We start from the raw sequence: 16,969 nt of genomic DNA, 5'->3' as shown, positions 1-16,969 counted from the left end.
TCTATTTTGAGATTTTCATTAGTAAGTGACACATGGCAAAAGCAATTTTCTTGTCATTCTAATTTGGTTTAAGTGGTTTGCATGCTCTTAAAATAGAACGCCCCTTTTGGCTACGGTGTTACTCAATCGTTAAAAACCGCAAAAGATCTTTAAAATATTATCTGATTTTTTTTTCAATTTCAATTAAGATGCTTATTTTAAAGAAGTTTTTTCATAATCTGCATGATAGTTTGTGTTCAAGTTGTCTTCTATTAGAAGTTTATTGTGACTCGTTGGGGCTGAATGGTACAATTTTGGCGCCTACGAAATCGTAACTAAGTGAATTCTCAGCAAATCAGTGTACCGATGAGGAGCTTGAGAAGTGAGTACCAACTTTGATCTCCTCATACGATATGCGTTGCATTAAAGGGCAATCAAAATGCACGTCAGATACGTACGTATATGTATGTAGAAACAATCCCACAAATGGTCACTAACGTGGATGGTTTACTGATCTAGCTATATTTCCTTTCTTTGTGGATTGAGTGTGATCGTCTTAATCTACATCTTTATTTTGCTAAGTATACATTTTGCTTAGACAAATACATACCGATATTCTCGCGAGTTTCGTAGCACACCCTGTAAAAATAGGATACGATCGGGGAAAAATCTATGTAGGAAAATACCACATCACCGATAACGAAAACACATCGCAAGCGACACTCAGCAAACAACAACACTTCTTTCTGTCGTGGAAATTAACTCTAAAAAAGCAAACTTCCGTGAAACTTTATCTCGTTAACTAATGTGTACATGCACGCACACTCACACGCACACGCACACGCAGTACTTTCTCGAAAAAACGAAAAACATCCTAAAAACGACTACCTTCACTAACACCATCACAGTAAGATCACTTACTTGCCGAAGCATTTCTACGACCTCAACGTGAAGAAGATTCGCGTGCAGATTCCACTCGTTTGTTTCTCTATCTTTCCCAATTTTTTGCGCTCCTCCTTGACCTCTGGCCTCTTCTTTGGCTTGGCACCGGCAAGTTTCGTTTTACTACAGCCCCACCAGCGGCGCCAATGTCCACTATCCACTCTGGCTCCACCGACAACACGGACCGATTCGAGCTGGGCCGTATCGACTGACGTCTCTGCTGACGACACCGGCTTCAGGGGCCACCTGATCCGAAGTACGATTGCCTACCATTTTGTGGCGGAGAGCGGGAAAGCTCTGTCTGTAACTTCGCGTGTGTGTGTGTGTGTGCGTGCGTGTGAGTGTGTGTACCTTTCTATCTATGCTTTGTGTTTGTGTGTCTGTGCGTTTAGTTCCTGTCTTGCTATCCTTTGCTGGTACTTGATGACTGTTGTCGGTAGACGCTTGGTCTTATCGCGTAGCCGCGTGGTTGACTTGGTACACACACACACACAGACACATACACACACACAAACGCACACAGACACACAAACACACACACATACACTCACACATACACACGCCAACACACTTGGAGGAAATTAACTCTTAGCAGTACAAGAAGAGGAACACACAGCAGCAGCCCCAAACGTATGAGCGGCCACTGCAACTGTTCGGATGGCGGTGCGAGAGCAGCTCGCCAGTCAGAAAATCCCGAAGACAAGGATGGCGTAGTAGAGAGGTCGCAAAACTATTATTACAGCAGAGATGATGAAAGCTAGTCAGTTTGTCTCGTGACTTCTTCGCTGATTGGTTCTCCTTGTAGCGGCTTTTCGACGCTCAGTATTATTCAGCGACAATGCTAGTATTAGTCAGTAAGAGGAACCAGCTCATTATTTCGCTGGTTTAATTGGAAAAGATAAACTAGGGTATTTTCATTTCGTTTATATTGTCTTACCTGTTTTTAGTTTGCTTTCCACTTGTTTACGATTCTCTGTTTGAATTCGCTGTTCATTTGGCCGTTCGGAAAAGCGGTATCTGTTTGCCCGCTGGTAATAACGACTGTCAGCGTAAAGACTCGAGGGGCTGCTTGCACTGCGTTCACTGGAGGGGTTCTGTTGACAATAGACTACGGCTGAAATTTTGACGGGAACGAAATATTCCTTTAATGCTCATAAGGAGACGATGCCTGTAGCTCAATAATAGCACGTGGTGGAAACGATAGAGACGCACAACGTCCGAGTTACACATCGCAAGACTTAATTGAAACTGGCCATGTGATTGTAATGAAAGCAATCTCTTCTTAGGAGTTAATTTCATAACTACAGATGAAATAAAATAGAACTAATGGTACGCAGGCAATGATACGTAAATTTACTAAATACTGAAAAAATCGCCTGATTGAAAGAATTGAAACCTTTGCCGTATAATAATGGAGGTACTAAATACGCATCTGATAGAAACTTCCTATAGAAATAAAATATTAATAACTGAATCTATAACAGCAAATATGTGATACATACGGACGAGAATAGCTTATATCGATTGTACAGTGACAGATAGGAACTTATTTTTGTTTAATTTAATCATATAGTCAATACCTTCAAGAAAAAGTTCTTTCTTTCTTTCTTAAGGTTCAGTCTATGTCTTAACTTTAAATTTTCACGGTGACAAACGGCAGGACCCTTGTTGTTTATTATCAATTTCACATAGTGATGGCTCAGAGCAGCTTTAGCGGAATATTTTTTGTACATTTGCCAAATTTTCAACTTGCATCCATCGCCCATTGTGCTGTGTAAAAGTTCATCTTACAGATCTTAAATATGTTCTTGTAAATACAAAATCGATTATTGTCGCTGGGTTGACCTTGTACGCTCTGCTTACTTCATACAAAATCCATTTCTGTAACTAAGCATGGTCTACTGTGCCGAACATGATTTCAGAGGAATCGTTCCTTTTGTTGTACAGGATTGACCACCTGCCCGGGAACGATGCCTGTGCCAATTACCTTCGGGTCTGTCAGCTGCTTCTCACCTAGTCTTCAAATGTCGAATAATATCTCATAGTCGTGTCAGATTTAATCGTAATCAGCTAAAACAATAATTAGCTATTGCGTTTCCGTTGACATTAACAACTGTTACCCTTACTATTAGGCAGAGCAGCCTTCTCGTATTTTTTGGCTGTGGTAACATTGGTTTTATTTCTTGCGGTGTTTAGACCCTTGTTTCGCGCCGTTCGCTAATGAAAATTCATTCATCCTGTTAACAGGCGGGCCGAGTACTGACTGCTCCTGTGCCGGGCGGGCTATATGTTTGTGGCGCGCTATGGCGCGTATTGAGCACAATGCAAGCGAGGGTCGGTTCATGTGATGTCCCGCTAGTAGATTCTACGGTTCTAGCCTGGCCTCGGACACTAAACGTAGCTGATAGAGTAGACACCTAGGATTTATTGTTGTCTCTCAGCGTCAGCGCAAGAGTTTACAGGCATTTTCTTAAAGTAAGTTCCCTTGCTTTCGTTATTCTATTCAATCAGGCACGACACGGATTGCCCACCACTTTTGTACTGGACGAATACCGTTATGGACGGCTATGATGAAGTTAAGAAGATCGGTCAAGGAACCTATGGCACGGTGTATAGGGCTGTTAACTCCACGACCGGAGAAGAGGTTGCACTCAAAAAGATCAGGTACGCGTTTTTCCCAACGAAGTTCTATCGACGTACATTTAAGAATGGTACCTTTATAAGGATTCTTAGAACAAGTTTATTAGGAAGGTTGATCTATAGGTGGTTGCAAGCTTTTTACTTGTATTTTTTCGTCAGACTAGCAAGTGCCTATATACCTTTTTTTAAGATTTTTATATTCATATTCTATCCCCTGCACGCTTTAGGGTTTAGTTTTGGTTTGTGCTAGAGTCCAGTGACGGAATTGGGAACGGAATGGGCCCAGCCACGAGAGATGCACTGTTATAAAGCAGCATTTTTCATATACTAATTTGATCAGCAATCAAATCCCACTCTCGTCAAACTATATATGGACATAGCTACAGCATGATTGGTTAGTATCAGGTTATTTTAGAACAGCCCCGCATTGACTACTCCCACTGAAATCGTTCGTTCGTTATAAATTGCGATGAAAACGGGATTTGTTGCACGTTGTCTTTAGTTGTTGTCTTTTTGCTAGCCTACCGAACTTTAGAATACGTATACATTTGATTGACAAACCGATAAAAGGATTTCTTTCGGTTGATTCATAGAAGATAGATTATAAGTCAAGGAAAACGTCAGATGTGTACAACTATAACATTAATATTAAAACTATAATTAGAGCATAATTCTGGGATAAGGTATAGGGTTTTCAGTGCCTGAGGCATCGATAGAGACGGACAACTTAAATAAATTTAATTGAAATGCAGTTTGACGCAAGAGGTTCTTCATTATGAAACTAATTCATGCAATGTTACGTAGTTCTGTGTACTTCTGTATAAAGGTTCATCTAAAACAGAATAGGCTTAATCAACGAAGTAATGAAAGATCAATGTATTATTATTACTATCTGCGACCTTTGGTACATACGTTCGTTTCTTTTGCTTTAGGATTGACCCCGATACTGAAGGCGTTCCATCAACGACGATGCGCGAAATCGCTTCGTTAAAAATGCTGCAGCACGAGAATATTGTTCGGCTGTACGATATTATTCCATCGAGACACAGTATTTACCTAATTTTCGAATACATGGCTATGGATCTTAAGCATCTGCTCGACCAGCACGCAAAACTCAAAATCCCCATACCGGAAGCAACGGTGAAAAGTTTCATGTGGCAGCTCCTCCAAGGACTTGCCTATTGCCACAAGAACATGATACTCCACAGAGACCTCAAACCGCAAAATCTGTTGCTCGATAAAAAAGGTAATAATTGAACCAAATCACTCGATTATTTAAACTTTACCATGCTATACTAAACATAAAGCTATATTATTTTTTATTTATTTCAAATTTTTAATATTTGTTGTTATTATTATTCATTGACGTTAAGTTAAGCGTTAAGCTTACCAAACTAGCCTTTCCTAGCGTTAAATAAATGAGCGAAATGCAGAGTTGTAAGGTAGTTATAAAGGTAAAGTGTTTGCATGCTTCGCAATTTTAAGCTTGATAGTCGCTTGAATTAAATTTTTTGTAGTGAATTACGAACTCCCTACCTGTGGCATGGTAATCAACGTCTGTTGAAGTATATTTAAGGTCCCAATTGGTTTATCGTCCGCGCGAGACCTTTCCTTTTGGATCTGCTCCTTCGCCTTTCATTGGGTTGTTAAAAATGTATTGACCGTTCTTCTAGCTAGATGACTTTAAAGTCACACATCTTATGTAATATGAGTTGGCGTTCACATCGTTTGAAAGCTGAGATTTGACAGTGCTTTGTGTGCTAGTATCGTTGGAATGCCGTTATTCAGACCTGAGACAGAGCATCTTGAAGATGAATGAAATTCCTATAAAGGTTAGCTATATTCTACAATTTAGCTATATGCTACAATGCTATAGGTCTATAACAAATGGTGCTTTAGAAGAAGAAACGGCCTACAAACGGTTCTATCGTTTTTGTTCTGGAAATTTCGATGTGAAAAATGGTCGAATTAGGGAAAAAAATTGATGAAATTAGTGTAACGCTTGGGCAAAACTGGCACATGAGTAGCCATAATATCGCCGGTTCAACTGAAAGAAAGCTGGCTATAGAAAGTCCCGATGTCTGCCCGATGCCACATGAGTTGACGCAAACGAATTTGCTCAATCGTATTTCTATTCGCAAACCCTACAGAAAAACAACGAAACCGAGCCTCTTCTATCACAAATAATGAAAAACAATAATGTACAAATAAAAAAAAAGTGCTCTACAAAGTCCGAACTGATGCTGAAGAATGTTATAAGTTTGGTTGAAAAGAATTATGCCTGGCAAGTTTCTGCCGTTTGACCTGAACGATTGATTCGGACATCTACTATCGACAACTAGCAGTATATTACAACACCCGCCATGGTGAGAACAGACCCGGCGAAAATTGAGAGATTTAGAAGAAAGATTTTAATGCATTCGCTGTATAGCCCAGATCTTGCACCATCGGAATGTCATCAGGTTTCCCTTAATGATATTCAGTGTAACTAGAGGGGTACAAAAACCTCCTGTAGCAATTTATCGCTTGCTAAAAAACTACAAGAATTCTAAAAGTGATGGGATTATGCTGTTACCAGAGAAATGACAGTCCTCAATCAAAATAACGCGCACTTATTGAAGTAATATTATTTTAAAATTTAAAAATTATCCACGTTTATTTTGGTTTAAAATGGCCAATCTTTTCTCATCAACCTAACATAAGTAAATCTATATTTCATTAAACTTAATATTAGTTTTACCTCTTGTGGCGAGTTTCTAACTGGCGTCTAACGCCTACTATTATACACATTGAAATTAAGCTCAAACACGCAATATCGTCTGTCAGACTACATAAGACCAAGTTTCTCATTCAGATCTGATCGAAAAAAAGGTTCAAGGTATTATTGCTAGCTTAAATAGTAAAAAACGAACAAATTACTATTAGTAGTTATTACTAATTCATTATTATTATAGCATAGTTGAAAATAGCTAGTGCTTTATTCCCATATGATTTTCGCTTATAGGTCATATTAAGCTGGCAGACTTCGGGCTCGCTCGGCCATTCAGTTGTCCCGTGAAGATGTACACACATGAAGTAATTACCCTGTGGTATCGTCCACCTGAGATTTTATTAGGGACGAAAACATATGACTTGTCGGTTGATATTTGGAGCCTCGGATGCATCGTCGCCGAAATGAGCAACAACAAATGCCTTTTCCCTGGTAAGCGTAAGCGGATAGCTATACTCCTATTTGCTTAATGAATCAAAGCGTGAAATCGGTTTTTATATCTTGTCTGATAGGTGAAACCAGAGATTGTAAATAAAAAGTAACGACTAAATACGTATTGCAAGGGATTATCGGACTAAAGATGCCGCGTTCGTTTGATCCTGTCGGATTCAATAATGTAGTATTTTCCGGTGGTTTCAGAAGCATGTTGGTTTTTGTAGATATCACGCTTCTCGATGTAAAAAAACCTAGCATGCAATCTCGCTAAAAGAACTTAGCATCTTATTTACAGCAAAATACTTCTGATCTTTCCAAAATTGTGTAGGAGAATATTTTTGTTTGCAACGTTGTTGTGTAATTACTTTTATGATCCCCCTGTCAAAAATGGATGAATGCCGTTGAATTGAACTGCACGTTCAGTTATGACAAGTTTCCACGTTGCTAATCTCAATGTTTGCGAGACAGCAGCGACTATCTTGAAATGTTATTGATGTTGTCTACGAATGGTGAGTGAAAATGTAACTCTGTACAGCGACGTCAAGAGCGCATTTTTGGTCTAATGCAGCCTCTATCGTGTTTTTTTTTAACTTTGAACAGAATTTATTAAAAGTTTTGCTAAGATCTCAGCTTTGACATCTTAACTGCTGTATAAATTTCAGCCCGTTCTTTAGTGAATAAATATATATATATATATATATATCAGTTATATATTTAGTGATATTTTAGGACTTAGATTAAGCGACACACGTATTAACTAATCAGGTACAGTAACCTAATGAATGTTGACCTTATTGTTCTACAGGTGATTCAGAAATTGATCAGCTGTTCAAGATCTTTCAAGAGCTGGGCACACCTAATGAGAAGATTTGGCCAGGCGTTACGGAATTGCAGGAGTACAAGTCGTCATTTCCTCGCTGGCCGCAAAAAGATATCGAAACCCGTCTACCTCGAATGGAGACGTGTGGAAAACGTCTGATCTCGTCAATGCTGCGTTTGAATCCGATGAAACGAATAACAGCGATGGAAGCACTTCGCGACAATTATTTTCTGAACGTCAAGATCGAACCGCTTTCCAACCTTCGCGTAAGCAAGGAGATTTCATCTAGTTCCGCCACTTTTCGCCGATGAAACAGGTTCGTCCTAAGCCGATCATCTCAGTTCAGCCGAGCTTAGACACCGAAGTGTCCAATTCAGCCTGTGGCTACCTCGCAGCTGCATTTTTTGTGCACGGCCAATATCATAATCACCCTGTCCCAAGCTTTCTTCTAGGCCAGCTGCTATACGTTTGTATGACAGAGGTGTAGCTTCAATTTTAGGTGACTTTTAGGCGCTCTTATACTTCTAGTGAGATCGAACGAAAGTGAGTGGAAAATAGACTAGGGATCGGTAAACACCAAAGCGGTAGCGGAAAATTCGAATGCAATAAGGTCGTGACTGATATTGCTGAAACTTGCTCTGTATCTGCAATGGTGGTGAAGATGTGGCATTCAACTGTTTCTTACCTTCCATTCGCATTCGTCATTTTCAGGCAGCAATAACAGAATCACTAGTGTAGATACTTGTCTCGTTTGAAGCTTTGGGCTCTGGTGCTGCCAAAAAAACGTCAGGAGCCCGACCCAAACAACAGGGATCGCAAAGATCTGGTCTGAACGATGTACATAATTTAAATGTTCCTCATGTGTAGACAGCAGCTGTTCTTTCCTTCTTTCTTCTGATTGCTACGTCTCCTGTATTCTTCTTGAGAACTGCTTTGGTTAGCTCGTTCTTTTTCCTATTCAATTTTCCGAACCGTTTCATTATATCATGTTTTGTTGTTCTCGGCGCCTCTATGACTGAAGCACTGGCATCAACAACAAGATGAGCTTTATTATCCGCCAGCTTGAGAGGCACTCAGTACTTGCTGCGGTATTCTTCGCACATCACGATGTAGATTTGCTTGAAGTAAAATGGGTTTTCATAGGTGACCTTACCTTAGTCAGTCATGTTGGGAGGAACTTATAAAGACGCTGAAGTTCTACAACAAGATGCTAGGGCTTTACGATAATTCATGTAAAGTATTATAGAAACAAAACTGTGCCACGTTTTACGTAGATAGAAATATGTACATAGTTTATATATTCATTAGATGGTATTTAAAATGTGATAAAAAAAAAAAGTAGCAGCCATCGACTAGCGAACCTAGGTAAAAAAAAAAAAAAAAAAAGCTAATAGTCAGCATTACAGAGTGAGAAACGCGTGACAATAAAAATTCGAAAAAAGAAAACATTTTCAAGTAAAAATCAGCACACCATGGGGCTTCGTCTGTCAGTTCATTATTATTTTTACTATTTACCGTAACATTTATTTATTTTTTAATCATAAGCTCAATAAATACATACAGATATATTATATGAATGGTATCCTGGCTTCGATTCGAGACGATTTAGAGATCACCGTATAGCCGTGACAAATAAGGAGATGTTTTTTTTTAGCTGATCATATCATATCTATTTCTATATATCTATATCCTGTCCTATAGAACTCTGTATATTTCTGGTTCCCTTAACCTGACCCCTTACTAGACCAGATGAGAAAATCAATTATATCAGAAATGTCTGAACTGGCGTCCTCTTGCTCCGCCGTAGAAGTAATGATAGCATCGACGGAGTAGAATTCGCAGCCGTATCGGCGCACAGTAACAATTCTAACGAATGATGACAAAAATAAACGGAATCATTCTATGTATTTTTAATTTAAATATCGCCTCTGCGTAATTATTGTCTGGCAATCGTCGAACAGTATAAATGCCTCTTAGCATTGAAACAGTTGGGGAGTGGTAATGCTGATTCGTTAGGTCTGTTTATTGATTTTTGTGTAAAATAAAATCTAAATTTATTTCTTGCATATAATAATCTTAAACGGAATGAACTTATTGGCTATAAGTGACTAATAGCTCGCAGGGTTCGTAGTGTTACGAGATGTCAATTGATCCTTCTTGGAACAAACATCGGACACCCAATAATGCTTTATGTAGTGACTCACAGTAGCCTGTCAAAGGTAATACAGTGACAGATGAATGAATATTAGTTTATAATTTTACGACTGAAACACTAAAGGAAATCCGGATTCATTTCATTAACCGTTTCCAGTTAGAGCGCGTGCTTAAGTATATGTAAACACTTAATGATTCATTGGACAGCTACGACTAACATTTGATACAAAGCTCAAAGCGCTATTACGTTGAGTGTTAATTTCGTCTCAAACTAGAAACGAATGTTTCAGCGAACCGCTCTGTACATCGAAATCAACATAATGTGAATAGTTAAAGCACTGATTTTCTGTAGCGTATTCTTTTCTGTCTTGCCTATGTTTTCATATACACTATCACGATTGATTCCTATTCTGGGTCGATGATTGCACAGGCAACTGTCACATGTTGCAAAGGTCGCTTTCATGTCGATTCTCGAGATATCCACGCATGATAGCCATCTTTGATATCTATAAGGTGACATTTGCTACGTTGTGTGTTAGATTCATCATACTCTAATACTCAGGTTTATCGACTACAAACGTTGTATCACGAGCTGCAGAGCAGTTGACTCGTTATTAAGTTGCTCCGTGGTAAGTGAGCTGTTTAATTAAACAGTTTAAGTTGCTTCCTTTCCCCACAGTTTTATTTCTATCCTAACTCCGTCCGATTGTGCTATTGTCCACGTTTTTAAGCTCAGGGAAATTTGTCTAATAAGCGGCTTTTTGAGATGCAAATTTAATGCATTAAAAGCATTCTGCCTACAAAATGGTCTGGTATATATTCATTGAGACAGGACAAGAATTCAATTTCCGGTGTGGGTTTGAGGACATTGAGACCTTGACCCTGAATAGGGCCTGATCGAGTTATAGGTATTCGTTTTTTGTACATATCCCTTAACCCTATTGCCCTAATTCGGGCAAGTAAGAGCTTGCTTTAATTGTGCTAATAGAATATGAGTACAAGTAGAAATGTTCAAAGTGATATTGGATATATGTTATATGACGGTTATTTATTGATGCAATCATACTAAATATTTACGAGATACAATGTTTATATTGTATATAAACGTTATTGAGCTTTTTGCAAGGAAGCAGAATTACGTGCATAGTATAGTTAAATAAAATAGAATTTTTCAGCGTTGGTTCGACAGGAAAAGCTTCCTGTTGAGGTTATTATGAAAATCAAATTATCCAAAGTTCCCGTGAACGCACAATCGGTCAAGAGTATATTTTTATAACATCATTAACCATCACGGGTCTATTGAATTATCAGTAGATTTATTAATAACAGTTTCATTGACAGCGTAAGGTACACTCGTCGCAGGTACATTTGCGTAGTTACAATAACAGTCTTAAGAATAATAATATTAATAATTATCGAATTATATTAATTATTATCAACATTCTATTCTTAGCATTAGTATCATTATTATTAGTATCTTTTCCATCGTTTGCCAAGAGATAGCTTGTGGATCACCGGCGAATTCTGTTTTTTCTCTATTCCCGTTACTCTTTTCCATTATAAATAGTCACTTGGGTGGACCATGTCATTTACACATACGCACTTTAAAAAAACCGTCATTGACCACACCCTGCGCGACTACTCGCTCCACGGCATTTGTTTTTTATGTGTGTATCCAGTGCCGTATGTTCATCAACGATTTCCTCGAGCCCGTGTCATAGTTGTTACCATGACGCAAATTTTACAGGATAAGTTCTACTTCAATCGTTGCACAGGAAAAATGTGGCCGGTAGCTCATCTCCCCTTATTCCATAATTTTCGTCACATGCTTCGATGCACGATGGGTTCGGTACGTAGGGAAAAATGTTCATGTGACAGGCACACAAAGAAACACACGCGGGTCACATTCTTTTATTACTTGAGAACTCAAACTCTTGAGTGGTTAAAATGAAAGAGAATGGAGCGAGTGAAAGATTTAGGAAAAATCCAATGGAACAACTTTTGAATATGAAAGCTGCAGGCGACGAAAGGTTTCGTTCCGATAGCAGGGGTTCTGCTGTGAGAACAAAGCTCACCGTGCGTATTCGAATGAATAAGGTATTCACGAAGGCCAGTTTTAAAATATCTAACAAAATTATCCATATGCTTCCAGCAAGCGACCGGATTGCGATGATAGCCTGATTAATCAGAGTATAATCTGTTTAAAAAATGCGCCAGATAGATTTGATGGATCACCGTTCGAAAGGCTTTACCATTTAAGGCGCAGGGCATGGATAGTCTTTGTTTACTGAATAAAAAGGAACCTTGATTTATTTAAAGACTAAGCAGAATAAATACGCCAAAACGGAAGGTAGCATCTTCTTAAAATTTTCATGTACTTATCCAACCATATATACGTATATAGTCAAATTACTTCACTCATCGCTCCGTAGGTGTCCATAAAAACAAATTTACTTATTTGACATCTAATGGTGAAAAATGTCATTTCGCATCATCTTTTCTCGTGGCTGATAGAGACACAATCACTACTAATGGACAAATATGTAATTGCGATAATAAAAAAAATTACAAAGTGGCACAACTTGAGTAGGTTAATTCTCAAACTATTCAACTCAGTTAAGGATGACGGATAGTTCCCCTGCTCGATCTAATAATGTCCTATTTGCTTTCATTCGTTTGTATGAGCTGTACCGATCATTTTAACCCCACCGCATGTCCTGAAAGTATCTCGATGTTCTATGGAGTTATTGTTGCTTTTACAGGGTCCTAGTCTTTTCTCTCTATCTTCCATAGTGTATTCCCGTTTATATTCCACAGTGTAATAGTGATTAAATAAATTGTCATATTTTTCTTCTCCTAACCGTTTATAGTATTTACTAATTATAATTGTGATTATTAGCACTATAATTATTATTGTTTTCATCATAATAGGTTTAATAACCAGAAAGTGGTTATGATCGTAGTCAATGCGGGTAACATTTAGAAACCATATGCAAGCAATTTTTTTTTGTTTGCAAATCAATCGGACCTATCTTCGCATCGTATCATCTTGACTTTATGGATCATTCGGCTAACCAATCACATAGTTTGAAACTTCTACGTTCGATTGACTTACGGAACTTTTCCCATTTCCTTCACACGATTTAAGCCGCAAGAATGGGCCATATCACAACAGCTGTGTTCCCAGTGTCTTCTCATTAATCCACTTAGCTTTAATATCTCGTTTACCTCACAAACCTCAGATCATCGGCGAACGATATATAGCTCTTGAACACTTACCCACTCACACATTGAAATCGGTCAATCCAACTACGAAACAATCAACGTCCAGCCTGGATCGGATCTTGATATCGTCAAGATCATCAACCATTTTTTCTACTTCTCATCTTCTGCCATTTTATAGAAGACCACTTTTTTTTATCGCTGTTCAAATGTACCGCTACATTGCTTAGCATGCCAACCATTCACCCTCAGGGCACTTTAAAGAAGAAGAAAAAGTATATTACGTGTATAAGGAACATGGCTAGAACCGTTTTCTCGTCAGCGTCATCACTATCGTCATCGTAATTTAGACTGTTTTGGCCTGTCATAAATACGTGCATAAGTAAATGTTACGAATCTTATATCGGGTACTGCCTAAATACTAGATCTATGATTATATTCTTACTTTTCCGGACAACATGCGCTATTTATGGGGCGGAATATGCTCAAAAGCTACAAACTATAAAGGTTTCCGCAGTGACGAAATCGGGCTGCGTTAGGAGTAACGCCGAAATCGCGACGTTAGCTAACGCCTAAAGTAATAACCGTTTTAAAATTGCCGCTCATTTCGTTCATCTACAGTTACCAGCTGAAAGTTTGGCAGTTATTCATTACAATATTCAACGAAATTTTTATGTAATATCGGTGGAGACTGAGCTTAGGCACAATGTCCGAGTCATCAACGATCAGTAACGCTAATTTGTATCATCTGTGAGGACGGGAATCGCTCAAGTGGAGCTTCGCTAAAATAGCGTTTGTCTCTTGATCAACTCTTTTAAGTAGAAAAATGCCTTATTCTGAAAGAGACGATATCTATTCTATCGTAATATACTACAACAGCTAACGACGAGTCCAAAAGAGGGTTGTCAATTTATACGGGTTGTATGGAGTGCTTTTTCGAGCAAGTACGATAAAAAAACATTTTGAAGAACATTCAATTAGCTAATTTATCATGAGGCCAGAAGGTGCATCAATAAAAGCAGCAGATACATCACTCGAGCTGGTGCTTTGCTACCGTTGGGCAGGTGCAATCGACTTTTTCTTCCAATACTTTTGTTCTAATTGATATTTCCCGAAAAAAAAAACCTTTTAAACAATGTATCTCGTATTAGATATAGAATTAGGCCTATATCAAAGACGTTGTTTTAGTTGTTCAACTGTAGATGGGGTTACCAATAGTTGAGTGGAATAAGCAGATAATCCTGATCACGATGAGGTCGAATGCTTCTGAGGATAGGTAAATTTAACCTTTCTAAACATTCTCTGACGGTCAAAATAACTTGTCTCACTGTAGTTAACACAATGTAACAATGTGAAAATCTAAGTTCGGTTTACTCATGTTGTTTTTCGTTTATGACATCGGCTTTATAACTTCCTGTTTCTATCAGATAGGTCGCCTTCACTTTGACGCCTTTGCTGATTGACCAATAACAGACCGTTGTCAGTTTTGTGTCTTTCGCAGAATAAGCATCTGGGGATAGTGCAGGTTGGCGTCGTACAGATGCGCCTTTTCCTTGAGGTACCGAGAATGCAATTCCCAAACACACGTATCATAAACCATTAACAGGTCGGCTTCAAAACCGCGTTCGGTTGCGAGACGTACAAAATCCTGAAAAGTGTCTCCGCGAGCCGGCGCCAAGACTACGGCAATACCATCCGCCTTGAGCAGATTCCAGATCGTATGGACCAACGGCTTTCGACCATCGTGAAAGTACAGACAGTCAGCAATCAATATGACATCGAAACGGGCCTGTAAATCGTTCATATCATTTTCTGCATCCCAACGAAGCCGGCGCGTATGCACGATGCACCCACCAAACGCGCCTCTGTTAGCCTCAAGCATAAGTTGTGCGTTGGCTACGCAACGCTGATTGCCATCGGTAAGGAGCACTTCGGAGGCTCTTGCAGTGGCTGCGACCGTGAAGCCGGCCAGACACGTCATACCCCCGCCAAGCTCAAGGACGTTTTTGCCATAGAAAAGCTCCTTGTTTTTCATCGCATAATAGGCCATCACCTCTTCGGAAGGCCAAAGACACACATTTCCTGTATTGTTGTAGCCGCGCAGTTCATTGATCGACACTTGCGATGGAAGGAACCGTACGCGAAGCGAGAACTGCGGCTCTTTGAGGCATTTAGCTACGAACCAGGCTGCGTCCAGCTCATTTTCGTCGGGACCCGAATGTGTGTTGTGGTGAGATTGCCAATGATGTTGTTGTTGCTGTTGACCATGACCACCAAAATCTAAACTGGTCCCCTGATTACCGGCATCTTCACTCACACGACTAAGCTGTAGGAGACCAAAATGATGAAAGCGTCGCACTGAGCCCATAAAGAGACCGGCTTCTGAGACACGTCCTTCGTGTAGCGCTTTGGCCAGCATCCGCCACCGCATCTTGGCTACCGAGACAGACATAACCATTTTGTTGGTTTTCTTTTCATTGCTTTTTACCGACTTTTTACGAATATCAGCGGCCATGCTAATTTTTCTTCGTGGGTGGATAATCGATGGTGCGACTAATGCTAGCTGCAAAGTCGATCCGTGACGTTACCTGCTGCTCTCGTAATGGTAGAAGCACTGGGAGGAAACTAGGTGGACTTTAATCGACCCACCGCCCGGGCCACTGCTGGCGTCAGTAACACCGGTAACGCTCGCAATACGCTGCACGCAAATAGAAATAATACTTCGATTTTCCAGGCCGGGCAACCTCCTACTGAAAAGTCGTTATCTCTGGACTTTACACAGAATGCACGATAAGGAGCTGCACGTGAAAACAACAGCGCCAGTAAACGTCCAGTTTGACGACTGACACCAGGTCGACCAGGCTACGACACTTGCAACAACGACTCACCTGGAGCACAGAACCTGACGGTTACCTACTGTACCTAGTCACTAGTACTCGAAGCGCTCACCGCAGGATAGATAAACACAGGCCCTTTTTACACCGCCGCTTATGAAGCCACGCAATGTTGCTTTACTGGCGACCAAATATAGTCGACTGTAAGCCGTGACAGCAAGCCTGCACGAAGCACCATTGACTTTAGTGCGTACCTATTTTTTTCCGAGTTCGATCGCTTGTGATTGTATACTTGCATTGTTTTTGCTGGCAAGTTGCTAGTCGTGATGACTTTTAGATTCACCGTTTACTTAAAAAAGTGACCCAGCCAGCGCGTCCGCCCGCCCGTGTTGATAATCGAGTACGCCGTCTTTCCGGGCTTATTGTTGCATTGTTATTTGCTTCCTGTCGCTGCTGGCTTTTCGCCGGTTCTAAACGAGGGGCCTTCCTGGCTAGTCTGGACAGACACACTTTGGTTGGTTACCTCTTGCTACCTTTAACTGGGATTATCCTGATCCCGGACCAGCCGGTGTGTTTGGCTAGTTTAGCCAACAAATCTGTCTGCGCAGTTTCGTGTCTGTTTCCGCCGAACCCGCCATCACTGTTACCGATACGTAACTGAAGTTTGCTGTCCAGCTACACGCCCGCTATAGGTAAAAGAGCAGCTTGCCTTGCAATTGTTTTCAGGTTGAGTTTGATGGTGGCGGTTTAATGCTGGTTGCTGTTGCCTTCCCTGCTTCGTTAAGGTCCCTTCTGCAGACCATCGTACAGGCTCCCCTTCAGCTTTCCTGGCCCTCCTTCTCGGACAGCCGGGCCTGATGGCCGGGCCATCCTCAGTGGAAAGGGAGAGTGTATGAACCGCGAGAGAGGACATCAAAGGCGCTAGCATTAGTAGGGTTTCAACATAGATGGAAGAGACCTTAGAGAGGTCATGGCCCTGACGTCGGTGGCCTCGTTAGAGCTAATGTTAGAGCTGGCGTAAGGTCACTGCTGTAGCAGCACAGCCGAGTTAATGTAACCACTGTGATAGGATACGGCGTAGAAAGTTGATAGTTGTAGACCTTTGCTTTGACAATACACTACCCAATACTGTCTTTCCTCGTAATTCAACTCACTCTTTGCTCGTTGAGAAGC

At 40.2% G+C, this 16,969-nt stretch overlaps 3 protein-coding genes across 6 annotated transcripts in view; 1 reads left to right on the top strand and 2 right to left on the bottom strand.

Moving 5' to 3' along the window:
• Nucleotides 1-1,137, bottom strand: part of LOC111245332 (long-chain fatty acid transport protein 4-like) — an 8,453-nt gene extending 7,316 nt beyond the window's left edge. For all 3 annotated transcript variants that reach the window (XM_022793558.2, XM_022793559.2, XM_086981783.1), the window contains exon 1: nt 901-1,137. In XM_022793558.2, the coding sequence (XP_022649293.1) occupies nt 901-912 (12 nt within the window). In that variant the 5' untranslated portion in view covers nt 913-1,137. The remainder of the gene's footprint in view (nt 1-900) is intronic.
• The window catches only part of LOC111245334 (cyclin-dependent kinase 2-like), a 16,236-nt gene extending 6,730 nt beyond the window's left edge, over nt 1-9,506 (top strand). Inside the window, exons 2-6 of one of the 2 annotated variants that reach the window (XM_086981787.1) lie at nt 3,433-3,585; nt 4,494-4,807; nt 6,566-6,763; nt 7,572-7,902; nt 8,298-9,506. In XM_086981787.1, the coding sequence (XP_086837913.1) occupies nt 3,433-3,585; nt 4,494-4,807; nt 6,566-6,763; nt 7,572-7,897 (991 nt within the window). In that variant the 3' untranslated portion in view covers nt 7,898-7,902; nt 8,298-9,506. Of the gene's footprint in view, nt 1-3,432; nt 3,586-4,493; nt 4,808-6,565; nt 6,764-7,571 lie in introns of both variants that reach the window. The other variant, XM_022793565.2, reaches the window with a different exon arrangement.
• LOC111245333 (calmodulin-lysine N-methyltransferase) lies at nt 9,066-16,969 on the bottom strand. The gene has a single exon (XM_022793560.2). It carries the CDS (start codon nt 15,475-15,477, stop codon nt 14,443-14,445), a length of 1,035 nt encoding a protein of 344 aa, XP_022649295.1. The 5' UTR covers nt 15,478-16,969; the 3' UTR covers nt 9,066-14,442.

The sequence above is a fragment of the Varroa destructor genome, unplaced genomic scaffold, assembly GCF_002443255.2.
Source record: "Varroa destructor unplaced genomic scaffold, Vdes_3.0 BEIS01000002.1, whole genome shotgun sequence".
Lineage (NCBI taxonomy): Eukaryota > Metazoa > Arthropoda > Arachnida > Mesostigmata > Varroidae > Varroa > Varroa destructor.
This window is presented reverse-complemented; position numbering and strand designations above follow the sequence as displayed.

What these genes read in the sequence shown, in the direction of transcription:
- LOC111245333 (XM_022793560.2), bottom strand. Translation starts at nt 15,477, where the DNA reads ATGGCCGCTGATATTCGTAAAAAGTCGGTAAAAAGCAATGAAAAGAAA.